At 41.6% G+C, this 15,479-nt stretch overlaps 1 protein-coding gene across 7 annotated transcripts in view; it reads left to right on the forward strand.

Moving 5' to 3' along the window:
- Positions 1-15,479, forward strand: part of ndrg4 (NDRG family member 4) — a 69,295-nt gene that overhangs the window by 24,561 nt on the left and 29,255 nt on the right. For 5 of the 7 annotated variants that reach the window (XM_088614124.1, XM_088614125.1, XM_088614126.1 and 2 more), the window contains one exon: positions 14,139-14,244. In XM_088614124.1, coding sequence (XP_088470250.1) covers positions 14,139-14,244 — 106 coding nt within the window. Of the gene's footprint in view, positions 1-11,064; positions 11,231-14,138; positions 14,245-15,479 lie in introns of those variants that run through there. The other 2 variants (XM_088614129.1, XM_088614131.1) reach the window with 1 other exon arrangement.

The following is a 15,479-nucleotide window of genomic DNA, read 5'->3' on the forward strand; positions in this document are numbered from 1 at the left end:
CAAATGTGTAGCCCCGAGTTTTTTTAAAACAGATTTCATTTGTCACCTGTTTGGAGCTGGTATTAAAAAAGGTGTGTATTTTAGTACATTTTATTTTAACCACTTTGCAAATCTCAGGCAGTGAGATCATGAAGTCATGTCTGTCAGGGACAATGTAATAACGGAAAGGCAAGGCTTCTGCAGTGTTGCCTGTGATGTATGACTGAATAAGGGCTGCAGTGCCCGCCCTAGCTGGGAAAGAAAACAAAGCTGTAAAGATGCAGCCCGCTGATGATACCTTGTGAAGTGATGTCGGGGTTTTGCAGACTCATGAAGATGCTACTGTCATCTGTGCCTGGGGGAGGAAAGGTGTCCTGTTACAATATGAATAATGACTCAGGTGAACTCCAGGGGAATATTGCTCTCTCACAATCATGGCGGTTGAGTTTAGGATTTGGGACAGTGTGTTTGTCTGAGGGTGTAATTTGTTTATACAGCTGATTAAAATTAGATGCGGCAGGAGTGTTGACTAATTACAGCCGTTGCTCTAATAAGGAAGCATTCAGCTTGTCAGGTTGGTCTTCGCTTGCTACTCCTTATAATCTCTTTCCGGGGTTTCAGAAAAGACCTTCAAGAACTGGTATCTGTACGGCTTAGATTTCCTTTTCCCTTGTAAACACCGTGAACACGAAGACGTGCCTTCGGTTTCTTATGCTTAACTCATATTTCGTGTTTTCAGTGTTTGGCCACGTGACGCCTTGTTTAAACTTGCCTCTGGTCTTACTCTCTCCCGGTTAAAAACACTGAAACTCTGCTGATCACAAAGAGGCCTGAGCCGCTTCTTCCTGAACTGATCTGGGCCACTGAGGTGCTGCTGCCTCTTCAGTTCTTCAAGCACAGTTTACATCTGATGACATTCCCTTATCCCCGAGCCCGATAACCTCTTTTCAGTCACAGCTCACTAAGTGATAAGTATATATAGCAGCGCATCTCTTTTCATCAGTTGAGGATAATGAATGTGTTTGGCTAAATTGGGATCTAGTGGAGAAGTAATGGTTGGCAATTGCCTTTTATAGGGAGTCATGCCGTTTTAAAATAAGTACTGAAAATGCAGGACACTGCTCATATTGCATGTATTTTTGGCTCTGCTTTATGGGGGCCAAAAAGGCTTTGGCCACCTTGTCTCCATCCCACATTCTACTGTATCTGTACCCCTTTAAGCCTAATGAGCCAGTGAATTTGGCTCCAAACACCGAGCTTGTCCTTTCAGTGTCTGCCAGTTACCCAGGCAGACCAGCACATAAGAACTGAAGAAAGATTACAAATCAGAGGTCATTGTATGCATCATGCTTGACTCGTGTATTCACTTGAATCAGAACCTGAGTTCATTTCTGAGATGGGATAATTGTACCCCTATATTACTTATTGATTGCCTAATTACCTTAAGATAAAAATGACTTACTCAACTGGGAACTGCAGTTATAAGACCATAGGAATATACAAATGCAATGCAGATTACAAGTAAGAGAAGATCCAATGGACTCTGTTACTTTTTTATATTTGTTGATTGGTTGATTCAGAAATCTCTGCCTGCTGTTTCTCAAGTGATGCAAGCATGTCAGCTTCATTAACATTGCGGGGCAGTTTGTTTTAGACACCACAGCCGTCTGAGTGAAGAAATGCCTCTTAATTTCTGTTCTTTGTGTGCATACGTTTTGGACCTGGTTGTATTCGGGAGGTTGGACTGCAGCAGTCCTTCAAAGAATGTGAAATGCTTTGCTTTCATTTAAGAGAATGTTTCTTTCAATCCATCTTTACAGGACAGGCTTTGAAACTAGAAATTATTCTGGGTGGTATTACAAAGCTGATTTCTGCACAAAAGTAAAAAATTATGTTTTTTTTTATCATGTCTATCCAAATATTGCAGCTGATGTACTAAGTGGCTTGGGTGAGCAGTGTTTATTCCTGCTCTTGGAGTTGAAGCAAAGTACAAGTCTTCCACAGAATTCGATATTTATAAATTAAGCCCCAGTATAGTCTGATACCTGCTCATCCACCCCAGTTTACAGGAGTCATTAAGGGCCTTGCTGAGCAGTACAACAACAATGTACAAATTAAAGATGAACTCTTCCACAATCTGCTAATGCAACTACATTTACTACACACAGGCAGTTAATTCCAAACAAGTCTTACCAAGATATATTTGGTCCAAGTCAAATGACCGGTCGTTTTTATATAATTTATATTACATAATTACTACAGGATACACCCAAACAATCAACTCCCTGTGTAGGGTCACAGCTTCTCATATTACTGAGTTTGAGCAGGGATTTTTCAGCAGGTCTCTGTTTTTGTTTTTCTGAGAAATGAACGTCCAAAGTTCTTTACTGTGGACAAGTCTGGCAGAGTATTTGCCACAGTATATAATAATTATTTGAAGTGCCTGCAGATTTTTGTGTGCATACTGTACGTACGTGCTGGAGAAGCGTTAGCGCTTCCAACAATAAGCTTTGCTTCTTCTCTGTGCCAGTCAGAAGATGTATTCCCTCCAGAGAAAGAATGGCTCTCATATTTCTATAATTTTTAATGATATGAAAGTGTCACACAGAACACACAGTTCTTGCAGTTTATTAGCTGTGTGTGGGCTCAGAAGTACAGCAAAAAGTGGGTTAGGGCGGAGGCGAAATCTGGCAGTACGTTTCATGTTTTTCACCGATTTGTAAGGGGTGCCCTCTAGTGGATGAAGTCTGAAACATTCCAGAGCAGAAAGCGGGATAACTGCAAAACAGGTATATTCTATACCTGGGATAAATCTCAGATACCAAAATGAATTAATTTTGCTGCAATCACGTTGTTTAGACATGCAATGTTTTTGCACTGCATTACAAGCATTGTTGTTGGTAATAGTGAGAAAATATTATGTCACCTTTTGGTTACAGTTGCAAACCCTTTTTAAAGAAAACAAAACTCCCTGGTGTCTGCTTCAAGTTTTCTTCAATAATTATTGTAAAGGTTTTTCTATATGCATTGGAAGCAATATTGGGAAGTCCTGAAGCTGCTCTAGACCTGTATGATTGCAGATGAACCACCCTGCCTCAAGTAATACATTTAGCTGAAGGCTACAGAGCCCAACATGTAGCAGAAATGAACACAATGAGCTGCCCATTGCCCATCTGCCCATGGGGAATACAGGCAAACAGGCAAGTCATGATAATCAAGCTTGTATTATTCTTTGTGCTCAGACTTTCACATTAGAAACCCAGGAATCACGTGCATGTAAGGACTGAGCTCACTTTGGTGATTTTGGGAGCTAGCAGTTTAACAATCTAAGCGTTTCAGCAAGCTCTTCTTTTAAAGGATCCAGTTGACGTGGCTTCCAGCACCTGGATTAAAGAACTGCTTCAAACTTTCCATGATCCTCCGTGTAAACAAAGCATCAACTGTCGTCTCCCAGAATTTAATTTCTCCTTGCATCCCTGCAATATGTCCCCTGAGTTAACTTGGCATTGAGGATTTAACTCACAGTAAATCTGAAACTGTGAGTTTTGAAGGGAACTACAGTACGTGGAAATAGTGAGGCTGTGTTTATGAATATTGACTATTACTTGTAGGTACTCTAGCAAGAAGTCATCTGGGTTGTCTGTCTCTGTATTAGGATGTTAATTTTTCCACCCCCAGGTAATTTCCATAGAGTCGTGCTATTACAGTCTGACCTCTCTGTAACATAAAATTCACATCTCTTAATATATAATTTCCACCAACGGGCTGCAGCTGTTGTAGCAGGATCTTCGGATTGACATCCAGCTACCAGTCACACAGACAAATGAGACGTTTTTCTGCTTTCATTTCCACTGGCTGACAGGATCATCCCCACCTCTCCGACAGTGTAACTTCTCATTATTCTCAAATCCTTTTGCAAAATGAAGCACTTATTGTCTGAACCATTTAGACTGGGCACTGCACGGTAGTAAGAGGTCGGTAATTGGGGTGAAGCTATTTTGAGTGCTGTTAGCCTATTGTAAGGATTGTGTTTGCTCTGGAAGATGACAAGACGCCTTCCTCCCAGGGGAGTGGGTGACAGTCAGTAGCTGTGAGCATCGTGTTTCTGCTGGGCCCTCTGCCATCACTTCCCACTTTTCCCCAGTGTTGCATGAACACAGCGTGTGCGGGATCTAGTGGCTCGACTCTCAGCACAGACGAGGGTTGGCAAGTGTCTACCAGAGGGAATCATCTGGAATAGGACTCCGTCACGCCCTGTACACCTAGAGGGCGCTCTACTTCTGTCCTGTTCCTAGTGCCCTGTGATGATTCATGTCTTACTTCCTGTGTCTGCTCTGCTCCTGGCTCAGCACTGAGGGTTCGGGTGTCTTGAGACCCGCCGAGCACCAGGTCGTCTCCTCCGCGGCCTGGGGGCTTAAGTTTCTACCCGACATCATCCGACCTCCTGGGCCCAGGTTAAACCCTGTTTTGCCGCAACACATAGGGTCTTTTTTTGCTCTCCTGGCCATTCCATGGCATGCCTTTCCAACATCCGTGACAGACTCCTGTTAAGAGCATTTTCAGAAACGCATCCGTGTCCATCATTGTCCTAGCATTCCACAGAAATCCACTCCATGCATTCTCTGTATAAAGATCATATTTCTTCTTCCTCTTGGTGCAAATCTGGCTTTTTCCTTGTTTCCAGCTGTGTCCTCATGTTCTGGTCACTGAATTTAATTTATGGTAAGGTCTGTGTTTGACCTGTACTCTGAAGCGCAGTTTGAATGTTCCGTGATAGGAACATTCACTGGGGTTCTGGTTATGTTCAGACTACAAACAAGGTTAGTTTATGGATTTTAAGTTACCACAGAACAGAGAACAGTTGACCCATCATGGAGGTATTTTATTAATATACAATAAATGCACAATTGTCTTTTAGGTAAGTTAGGGAATTTTCTGCTCGCAGGGCATTGGCCTTCATCACAAGCATCTGTGTCAGCCCCTGCATGAAACAGACGCCAGGGCACTCAGAAGCTGGTGTCTGTATCAAGGCCTCTCCTTTTGAAAATGCACAAAAACCAGCAACTTCAAGACTGAATTCTGACTGCAAGAACATTAGGCGCCAAGCGTGAGAACAGATTTCATCATGGTTATACAGTATGTATGTCACACTGAGTTACAGTGTGGCTTTTATTTTTACTTATCTTGTGTTGAGCAGGCCAGCCTATTCACTAACATGCAAGACACCAGACTCGTATGGTTATTGAAATTCTCCACCAGGGTCACAAGTGACATCATCACAAGTGAGAAAGTGTGTAAGATGCTAAAGGTCACTAAAGGAACTTCCAGTTACAGTACACTGTTATAGTCTTATTTAGAGTCACACATTTATCAAAAGTTGTAATACTGTATCGCTAAAAGTGGAGATTCCACCTTTCTATAAGTATCCCATTTTGGCTGTGAATATTTCGATGTTTTTAATTTAAAAAGGGCAGTTTTAGGCTGTTCAATACGAAAAATACAAAACTGTATTATTGTTATTAACATCTTCAGTAAGGATGCATTTTAAAAATACTTTTTAAACAGATGAAGCAACACCATAATAGTCGATACTATACAATATTACATTTAAAATAAAAAATGACTTATTTTGTTTATATGTGAAATGAAATAGAACATATTGGTTGAAGTGATGATTTAAAAAGTCCCTTGCAATTAAAGTGTGATATGACAGAAACTCCTAGCTATTCAAAACCTTCAGAAAAGATAAACATGATGCACTGTCAGCTTAGTATGGATTTAGCAATCTTCCCTCAAGATGGTGCAATCGTTTTTTTTTTCTCTGAAGTGTGTAACTTTTGCAACAAATGAAATTCCATCAGTTCAGAATTCAGACACTGTATTAATCAATTTCTCAAATGACGTTATTTGTCAGTTCTGATATTCCTTTATGAAACTCTAGAAGAGCAGCTCTGCCATATGATTGTGAAAGCCTGGGTACTAAATTTTGTCACTGTAATTGGAGTATATACAGTAGATCATGTTCTCTCTTCTAATTCAGCCTTGATCAGAGGAGACTACAAGGGACCTACACACAGGCATGTTAAATCACTGGAAGTGACCATGTGGGCACAGGGGACTGTGCTTTAGGATCACAAGAAGGAATGTGTTTAGTGTTGAAGTCAGGAATCACAGCTTTCCAAAAGCATTGTAAGGTCTGCAGGACCACGGTTTCCTGGGATTGCTCAAGTAATGTGCAAGATCCACATATCAATCCCTTACTAGCAGCCACTTGAACAAGATGGGCTGAATAGCATCTACTCGTTTGTACCCTTTCTTGTGTCCTTCTGCTTGTTTATGTACAGCACATATAGTGGAAGGTGATGAAGCCCTGTCAGCAGAGGTGGCTACAGGGCAGAGCAGGAGGCTGGAGGAATGGCTGGGACTAGGATTGGAGTAGAGAAGTAGGAGAGGAAGCAATATGGTCTGGAGCTGAACGGAGAGACCCATGCTGTACAAAATCCGGCAGGAATAACCAGATGCTGGACTGGGGAGACAAACTGGAACAGGAAGAGATTTAAAGTACTGTACATGACAGATGTTAGAGCATATTTTGCACTGTAAAAAATCTTTATTTTCATCAATCGAAACTAACCCTAACCCTCAGTTTCCAAAATGTTTTTAAACATGATTAAAACAATCGCTGCTGGATTTCATCTCCAGAGTGAAATGTCTTCTACTTTTTCGCTTTCCAACTTACAATCAGCTAAGAATTCAACAAAGTTCAAATGGAAAAAAAAAACAACCACCTTGTCTATGTCTCTATCTGTGTGCCAGCTCTTGCTAGATTTTTCATTTCAAGAATTTGCAATCGCTTTTGAAAAATAAGGGAGGGGCTTTCCCTCTGGAGTGGGACACAATCCTGTGGGCTCTGCCTGCCTGTGTCCTGTGGCAAAGAAAGGACAAAGCGCGAGTCGGTTTGAGACCTTGGTGCAGCTGCTGTCCGGTGTGCGGACACTACCGAGAAAAGCCATGCTCCCGTTCTCCTTGCCTGAAAGCTGCAAGCACCGATAAGACAAGGGAAATGGGAAGACTGCCTTTATCACTGCATCAGCTGGGCAGCTCACTTCCAGCCCATCGGTGATTAAACTCATCAGGGAGAACTCTATTGCCCCTTGAATACAATTAAATCCACCACACTACTGTTTCCACTGTTCCGAATCTAATAGATAATGCCTTTGAGTTAAAAGAAAAAGAAAAATACAATGATTGAAGTGCAGTTTGCGGCAATTCGATGACACAGCAGATGAACTGCAACACACAGTACCGCGATGAGTTTCGGAGATTGAACGAAAGCTGCATCCTCAGTGAAACTGGCAGACGGTTTCGTGGGTTTTGGCATGGCTTACTGAGACACAGGGTTCTGTCTAATCTAGGCTTGAAGTGGCAACACAATTTCTCCTTGTGTGGTGTGATATCCTAGCTGTCTCTTTTCAAGGTAGCAGGCTGGTTATGATGTTATCGTCTAATAATGTACTGTATTACTGTGCACCTTCTCTACACTGAGCGCTTGGTTAGCTTGCCTTGTATTGACAATTAGTCTCCAGATTGTAAGTTTTTTTCTTTATTAACCCTAGTTTAATGCACTGTCCTCCTCACATCTTAAACAAACACTCTTAGCGTTGTCTGCTGAGTGCTGGTCGTACCCTCTCACAGAGACACATAAGCCTCCAAAGCTTTTCTGTGCCTTTCTATCTTTCTTTCCTCTCTCCAGACACCTGGACTCAACACCGCTGTCACCACGTGTAGCAGCTGATTTCCCTAATACATCTGGGAAGATGCCAATTTCGTCTTGATTAGCCAGATGGGTCATTTTGTTTCTTAACTGTTTTCCCCAATTATTATGCTTTATAACTGTAATTATTTCATTATAACTGTATACCCCAATGTCCACAGTAGGAAAATAAAAAAAGCAACAGGCTGAATGGCCTGATCAAGTCTTTAACCCATCTTCAATTTTAATACAACTGGGCTGATTAACCATTCCGTATTAATTAACAGCTTAATGATATATATAACAATAGCCTGAGAAAATAGGACCTTGGTTCAATGTCTCAGAAGGACGGCGCCTTTATACAATATAGTGTCCCCATCACTATACTAGGACATTAGAGCCCATACAGACCGCAGGGTGAGCCCCCCCTGCTGGCCCCACTAACACCTCTTCCAGTAGCAATCTTAGCTTCCCAGGAGTCTCCCATCCAGGGAATGACCAGGCTCACACCTGCTGAGCTTCAGTGGTTGCCAGTTGTGAGCTGCAGGGTGATATGGCTGATTTGTGAGTTGTATTAAATGGAGAGTTGTTATTGTAGTTATATCAGGAAGGTACCTTCTTACAGGGTGACATGGCTGCTGGCATTAGAATAGCCTTTCCCAGATTTTACAGGTGGGTGAAGATGTTCAAGAGGGACAATAACTTCCTGTTTATTGGGGTTGTTAGATCTAGGTACTGGGGGGCCTAGTACACCACTGATAGTTACAGCCTTCGAGCATGATAACCAAAGTCAGAGTAATGTCTCCATTAATTTCTGAATTTAAGCCTTCAACATCAAAACTTAAAAAAGAGCAGTTTTTGCAGCGGTACTGTACATATCTGAACAATTAAAATTGGAAGCGTGAACTGATATGATGCCAATAGTAACAGAAAGTTTGACTTTTGAACATGTGCAGATCCTCTTTTGTCACATTTCAAAAGACTTCAGCTGTTGATCCCCTTCACCAAAGTTTCTAGTGACTGATGCTGCTATGTGGTATTGTTAGAGAATTTGCTGATAACATTTCCAGTGTCTGCAGAAGTAATGAAACATTGCATCTCACATTCTTAAATTTTACTACTGCAGACTTGCAGGGTACCAACACACAGCTAAGTTTGTCGCTGTTCTACCAAGATTTGATTGGGAGGGTCTCTTGCAAATATGAGGCAAACACATATAATGTTGAAGATTTTTTAGATTGCTTTAGATTTAGATTTAGATTGCTTTTGCTTTTTAATTCGTGACATCCTCTCATTCATTTTTAATCACTAAAACAAGATAGTATACATAGAAATTCTAGCATAGCAAACTGTACTAACTATGGACTCATTTCTAAAGGAAGCAACAGTGGTTGTTAAGGATGCTTGGGAACCTCGGACTGTTTTGATTTACACTTAAATGAGTATGGGTGTATAGCTTTGGTACTGGTGTCTCAAAGATATTGAAACGTGAGTTAGGACAGACAGTGGTTTCATTTGTCTCTGTTGTATATCACAACAATTTGTTTTATTACTGTACTGATACTGGACAAGGAGTCCAAGGCATGTCTAAAATTTCCAATAGCTTATAAGCACAGAGAAAAATTGTAAGAGAGAGTGACGTACAGTATTTTTTTAGAAGGGTATTGTAAAGCCATTCTGGAGACACAGTCTGCCTTGCACAGAGAGGAACAGAGTAATTTCCATCTGCTAATCCTCTGCAGACGGTCAGGGTGCACAGTGCTCTGATTGCAGTTATTAATATGGAAATACCAAACAAGGCATTTGCATTTAATCAAGTGCTCTCGACAGCTAACATTCTTCTGCTGCAAAAAGCAAAAGTCATGTTGGGCAATTCATCTGTAAAATAATATTCCCCCTTCTTTTTTTTTTGCCTTGAATGTAAATTCTGTAGCATTCATCTCGCACTGCACAGAGAGAGAGAGGAACAGAGGAACATGTCGCACTGGTGCTGCTCAGAGCAGTGCGCTGCACCAAGAGATAAAGTCCAGACATGGCCCCCTAGTTCACAAAGAGCTCATGTATACACTCGCAGGAAAAGGAGATAAATAACAATAAAATTGGACAACCAAGGTCCCCCAGTAGCGCCGGTGCCCTGGTTCAATTCCAGACCTGGGGTGCTCCCTTTGTGGAGTTTTAATGTTCGTAATAGATTTCCTCTGGGTGAAGACATACCGGTAGGTTGATTGTCTTCTGGGAAAATTGGCTCTGGTGTGAGCATGCGTGAGTCCGTGTGCGCCTTATAATGGGCTGGTGTCCTGCCCATGAGGCATCCTGCCCTCCTCCCGTTGCTTACAGAGATGGGGTCTGGCCCCTCCTTGACCCCAGATTCAGTGAAGGGATTGGAAAATATATAGATGGATAAATATAAAACAGAAGCACAGTGAAAAGGCTGTTTTCCTCTCTACTGAATTTTTATTGAATATTTCTGGTTTTTCTCTTTTATTGTTTGTGATATCGGCCTCCTGTTCTTTGGCGTGAGCGGGTTCCTCGGATCTCCAGTGTGATGACCTCTGCTCAAAGCCTGTTCTGTTTTGGGTAGAAGAAGATCATGAGAGAGGACAGGAAACTGTCAGAAAACCACATTACAAAGGATAAAGATGTCCAGGTCGCTGCTGTGAAAATAACACTTAGATTATATATACATGGAAGTTCTGTGTAAGGATTATGTGTAAATCTTTCTGTGCAAGCCTTAAGACAAAAAGGTAAAACAGGTTTTAGACATAAATCTTGAATTGTTTGTGTGTTAACTTGAGAGCTGTTGGTCAATTTTTATTATAGCTGCAATTAAGGTGGAATAACTGTGGATTGCAACTTGTGACAACCAATGCCTATCACCCACATTGAAAAGAAGTGTAAGTGTATAATCTATTAGGCAGTTCCTCAGATTGTAAACAAAGATGTTGAAACAAGGGTAAAAAGTGAATTTAACTGGCAGACTTGCAGCCAGTCTTAAATGCAGCGTGCCACATTCCAGAATAGTATTCTCAGCAGCTGTGTGTGCTACTGGCACCTTTTGATTGACCCCTAAAATCAGAATTGCAGTGACCTGGAGGTGAGTAGGTCATCTTGTGATCATGCATTCCTGGCACATCACTCCAAACAGACCCTCCGCGTGTCCTGTATTGGAAACAACAGGGCAGGGAAGACAGAGGGGAGGGCTGGGGAGGGTGGGAGCCTCAGAAGAGTCCAATCAATGTGCAAGACACAGTTCCGTCCAGCCAATCGGAGGCGTCTGCACCCCCCACAGCTCCCCTAGGCAGGAGGGGAGGTTTATAAAGCCGAGTGGGTAGAGGGGAGGGGAGCAGCACTGCGGAGCTACGGCTTTGAGAGCTAGGAGACAAAAGGCATCCAGCGAAGCCCGGAGCTGTTCCTCTCATCAGCGAGGACTGGCCTGCTTTTCATCCTCCTGCCGTCAGAGAGCAAAGTGGTGTCAAGATGCCTGAGTGCTGGGATGGGGTGAGTGGCTCAGGGGTCGAGCCAGGCTTGTTCGTCTTGTGTGCATGGCTGTCCATGAGGGAATAAAAAGGATGGGGTCGGGTATGGGCTGGCTACACCTCATCTGTTATCTGCTCCTAGGAAAGCAAGGATGAATGCTGTTGGTAGTGCATCTCTCTCTATTCACCTGCTTCAATGATCTTTCTGTTTTCATGCAATGATCACTTTTATTATTTTATTATGTGAGAGAGCCTGTCCTTGTTCCAGGATGTATATCGGCTCTTCAGTCTGATCAGGTAGCTCCAGTGCAGGACTGCCGAGGCCAGGGCTGGGCAGGTCCCTCTGTGCACGTGCACAACGCTGGCATGGCTAGGATTGCACACAGCAGGGCTCCTCCACTGGAGAGCCGCAACTCCACGCTGGGAGAAAAAAAAATCACGCCGGATATCTGCGTTCTCCGTGTGCGAGTGCAATAGGGCTGGTAGGCAGGGAGCACCATCTTCATCTGCTGGAGGTCAGAGCACACAGCCACCTGGCACAGTGACCTTGAGGAGGAGCAGATCTGCTCAGCTTCAGTTTCATGCCATCATTGTCTTCTTTAGAGATCATTAGGAATGAAATTACAGCATTGCTGCTTTCTGAATCTGCCTTTTGAGGAATAAGTGTCGCAAAAGCATTTGTTAGTCTGTGTTTGTGGATTAAATATGTGTGAATGGTTTTTTTTAGTGTGTAAGGGCAACAAGGTCAAGCAAAGGTTTTTATTTTTTTTCTGTTATACATAAGACATGACAGTTTATTATTGCCTTGTTTTAGTCTTCCAATTATACAACCAAAATACTAATAATGTGTTGGGTATTATGAGTAGCATAAGTCTTTTTGTCCTTTTTATAAAGGATATTTAAAGATCTTTATTGTGAAAGGTACTCTATTCTACTAGCTTATATTCTGATTTGCAGTAATTTCATTTTAAATATGTGTGGTAATAAAACTTGAGATGTAACCTGACCTAAACTGAAGAATTTAAAGATTGTCAGACAATTTGAAAGATTTAAGGATGTTGTCCTAAAAGATGTACAGGACAAAAAAAAATTTAACCAAGGATATGCGGTTCTGGAGTCTTTTGGTCAGATTAATGACATTAATTACCCAGTGTTGAAAGTGCACTTCAAACTGAAACACAAATGCCATTGTAGTACATTGTAACTTAAATCCTTTTAAAAGCACTGTATTACAGTATATACTGATGCACTCCAGAACAGATTCATCCAAAAGCCTTCTGAAGCATAATACTGCCTCTCTGTGTGTTTAAGACTTATTAGCACTATAATGAACAAAGGAAATATCACACTGTTTCTTCATGCGTGTATTTTTATGCCTGTTTTTGGCATTTCTGGTGAATTTTTATTACTTGCAGGTGTCCCTCAGGATCGGGCAATTTAACACACAAATTTATTGGAAAGTCCTACAGTATATTTTCGTAGACAGCAATTCATGGTTCAAAATATCTTAATAAAAATGAACGCCATTTCTAAAAGCTGCAGTTGGCTTTGTATGATTTGTGGCGCAAACCCCTCCCCCTTTCTTTTCCAATAATTGCTCCTTGTCTGTCTTCCTGTTAGCAGTGTCCTTAATGGGATACATTTCATAGGAGTTGTAGTGTGAAAAAATCAATACTTTTGGAGTACCAAGAGCTGACAAAGAGGCACCGTTTTGATTCCCAGTGTTAAAACAGTACAAAGAGGGCTTTTACCTTTTTTGATGTACCAGATTCAACACTAAAAGAATTCACCAGAAGAGAAGGTTTGCTCCCGCAGAATGACCGCAGCATGGTCACCACAACAGTAACTCCTTAAACGTTTAGCTAATAAAAAATGTCCACCTATATCACAATAAAATTCCCCTTCTTTGCATGAGATGAATATGAGTTGGTTATGGTTGTATTCAGCACTGTCCGGTTTTTTAAGTCCTGCTGAATGATTGAAAACAGTGAAGCAGGTTATTACACTACTGAAATGAGCAGAAATCTGCAATCTTGAACAGCTCTGTAAATGGGACGTCCTTCCCTGACAGGGTGCATTTCTGTTGCCACTGTCGGTGCATGTGATGCATCAGCCATAGATTTTCATCGCATTTAATTTCCATCACTTCTGACCAAGGACTGCTAAGCTTTTGTGGTTGGCTAAACCATCTCTATAAGAAGCACGATCCTATTAAAGAGTGCATATTTCACTTTTTATCTATGGGCAAAGGGAAAGGTTCCTGCTGCATTACAAACTATCTTAGAAGGAAAATCCAGAATGGAATGAATGAATGCCATAGCTTCTTTTTATCTTGCAGACTTTCTTGGGGATAGTATTATCTTAAACTCAATATCTCTCTAAAATACAGACAACGTTGAAATAATGACCAAGAAAACCCTTGGTGAAGACTGTTCTGAGTTCAGTGTGAATCAACCACATGAATAAAGTCCTACTTGTGTCAAACAGTACAAGGACCTGCATGCATGCTGAGTACTGTACTGTGTGTGTCAGTGCTTCTCACTCTTGGCCCTGGAGAGCCACAGGGCCTTCTGTTTAGATTGTATCATAGTGGATCAACTATTGGAAATTTCCAGTATTCCAGTGGGCAGTTGATTAAACACTGGAAGTTTATTTTCACTTAGTTTTCCCTTGAAGTGTTTCTTGAGTTGAAGGGTGTTGAGCTCAGCAGCTGAACAGAGGCCAGAAGCCTAATGAAGGATTCTGAAAAACATGTTTCTAGTCAGTGTTTTACATGTTCTGTACTTGAGATCCTAAGCCCCTGGGTACATTTATATCCCGTTAAAATCTTCAGAGCAGTGCCTCTTAATGAGCTGCTATTAGTTTTAATGAATACTAACAGCGGTTCAGTCTGTATCACTCCTTCATGATGTCTGTTTTGCTTGTTTCAGGAACATGACATTGAGACCCCCTATGGGATGCTCCACGTGGTGATCAGAGGGGCACCGAAGGGCAACCGTCCTACTATTCTCACCTACCATGATGTTGGCCTCAACCGTAAGTCATTCATATTTCTGCATTGAAAAATGGGGGAATTTCACAATGCCGTGCATGTGTCATAATACTCAAGTGTATATTTCACCGCAGTGAGTGCAGCTGTACCTGGCATTTAAACTTGCCATCCATACCACCTCTGAGAGCCCAGCCTACCAGGGTTACCAGTCCTACTTTACCTTGCAAATGTGGGTTTGAACACTCTTTGGCGCGATCTTGAAAACTTACTTACACAGCAAGGCGCCTTGATAAGTCAGACCGCCCTTCGGAGTCTAATCTTTCTTTAAAGAAATGACTCATGTAAACCTAAAGTACTGTAGCAACCACTTTCTATATAATACTTCTATACTATACTATATTTGCCTTATGACAAAAATGAAATGCCACATTTTTCCTGTCTTTGATAATGCATCTGAAATGGAATGTTTTGAGAGACTCTCACAGTTAATGGGGCAAAAAATGGGAACTTAATAGTAATGCAATTATTCAATCTGATTCTGGAACATGAGCATAACTGGAGCTACAGTACAATGTCCACATAGAACTTCTGTCATTATCTCATCTTTTCACTTTTTCAGTGTCAGTGCAATTTTCATTGAATGCATTATGGTGCAGTTACTGTATGCTAGCAACTAGAAAAGTGTGATACTAGATGGTGCTGATGAATAATGATGAGAGAAGTCACACTGAATTTAATTTAGCCTTTAGTGTCAATCAAGTTGGGTGCAGCACTGGCACTTTGTGCAGAAATAACGTACAATGGAATACTGGACAGAAAGGGTATAAGTGTAGCTAGATATTAGCACAAAGGAATCCAGGAAAACGTCCAAGAAATATTTGCAACCAGAGCAAGGCATAGCTACTTTCTGAATTAAACTGGCAAATTCAGAAATCTGAAAGTGTGATGTACAGTAGAACCTATCAGGGCAAACTATACAGTAGCTCAGATGGCTGCTGCTACACACTCCGGGGGCAGCAATGTGCACAGACAATTCATGGGGCTGCAACACTGCCGTAGCCCAGCTGAATATAATCTTTGCAGCAAACATTATGAGAACAGGAGAGGAGCATTTAGGCCACAACAACGACACCGTTAAAATAGTTCTTGATGTATAGAAGCAAACCCATTTCTGCAAACTAAAACAAAACTAAATCTTTGATTTACAATTGCAAACTGCATAAACCTCAAGATGCACATGCTAGAGTTTACCATTGGCTGAGCTCCTGTCTATCACTGG

This window comes from Lepisosteus platostomus, chromosome 20 (assembly GCF_059453375.1).
Source record: "Lepisosteus platostomus isolate fLepPlt1 chromosome 20, fLepPlt1.hap1, whole genome shotgun sequence".
Lineage (NCBI taxonomy): Eukaryota > Metazoa > Chordata > Actinopteri > Semionotiformes > Lepisosteidae > Lepisosteus > Lepisosteus platostomus.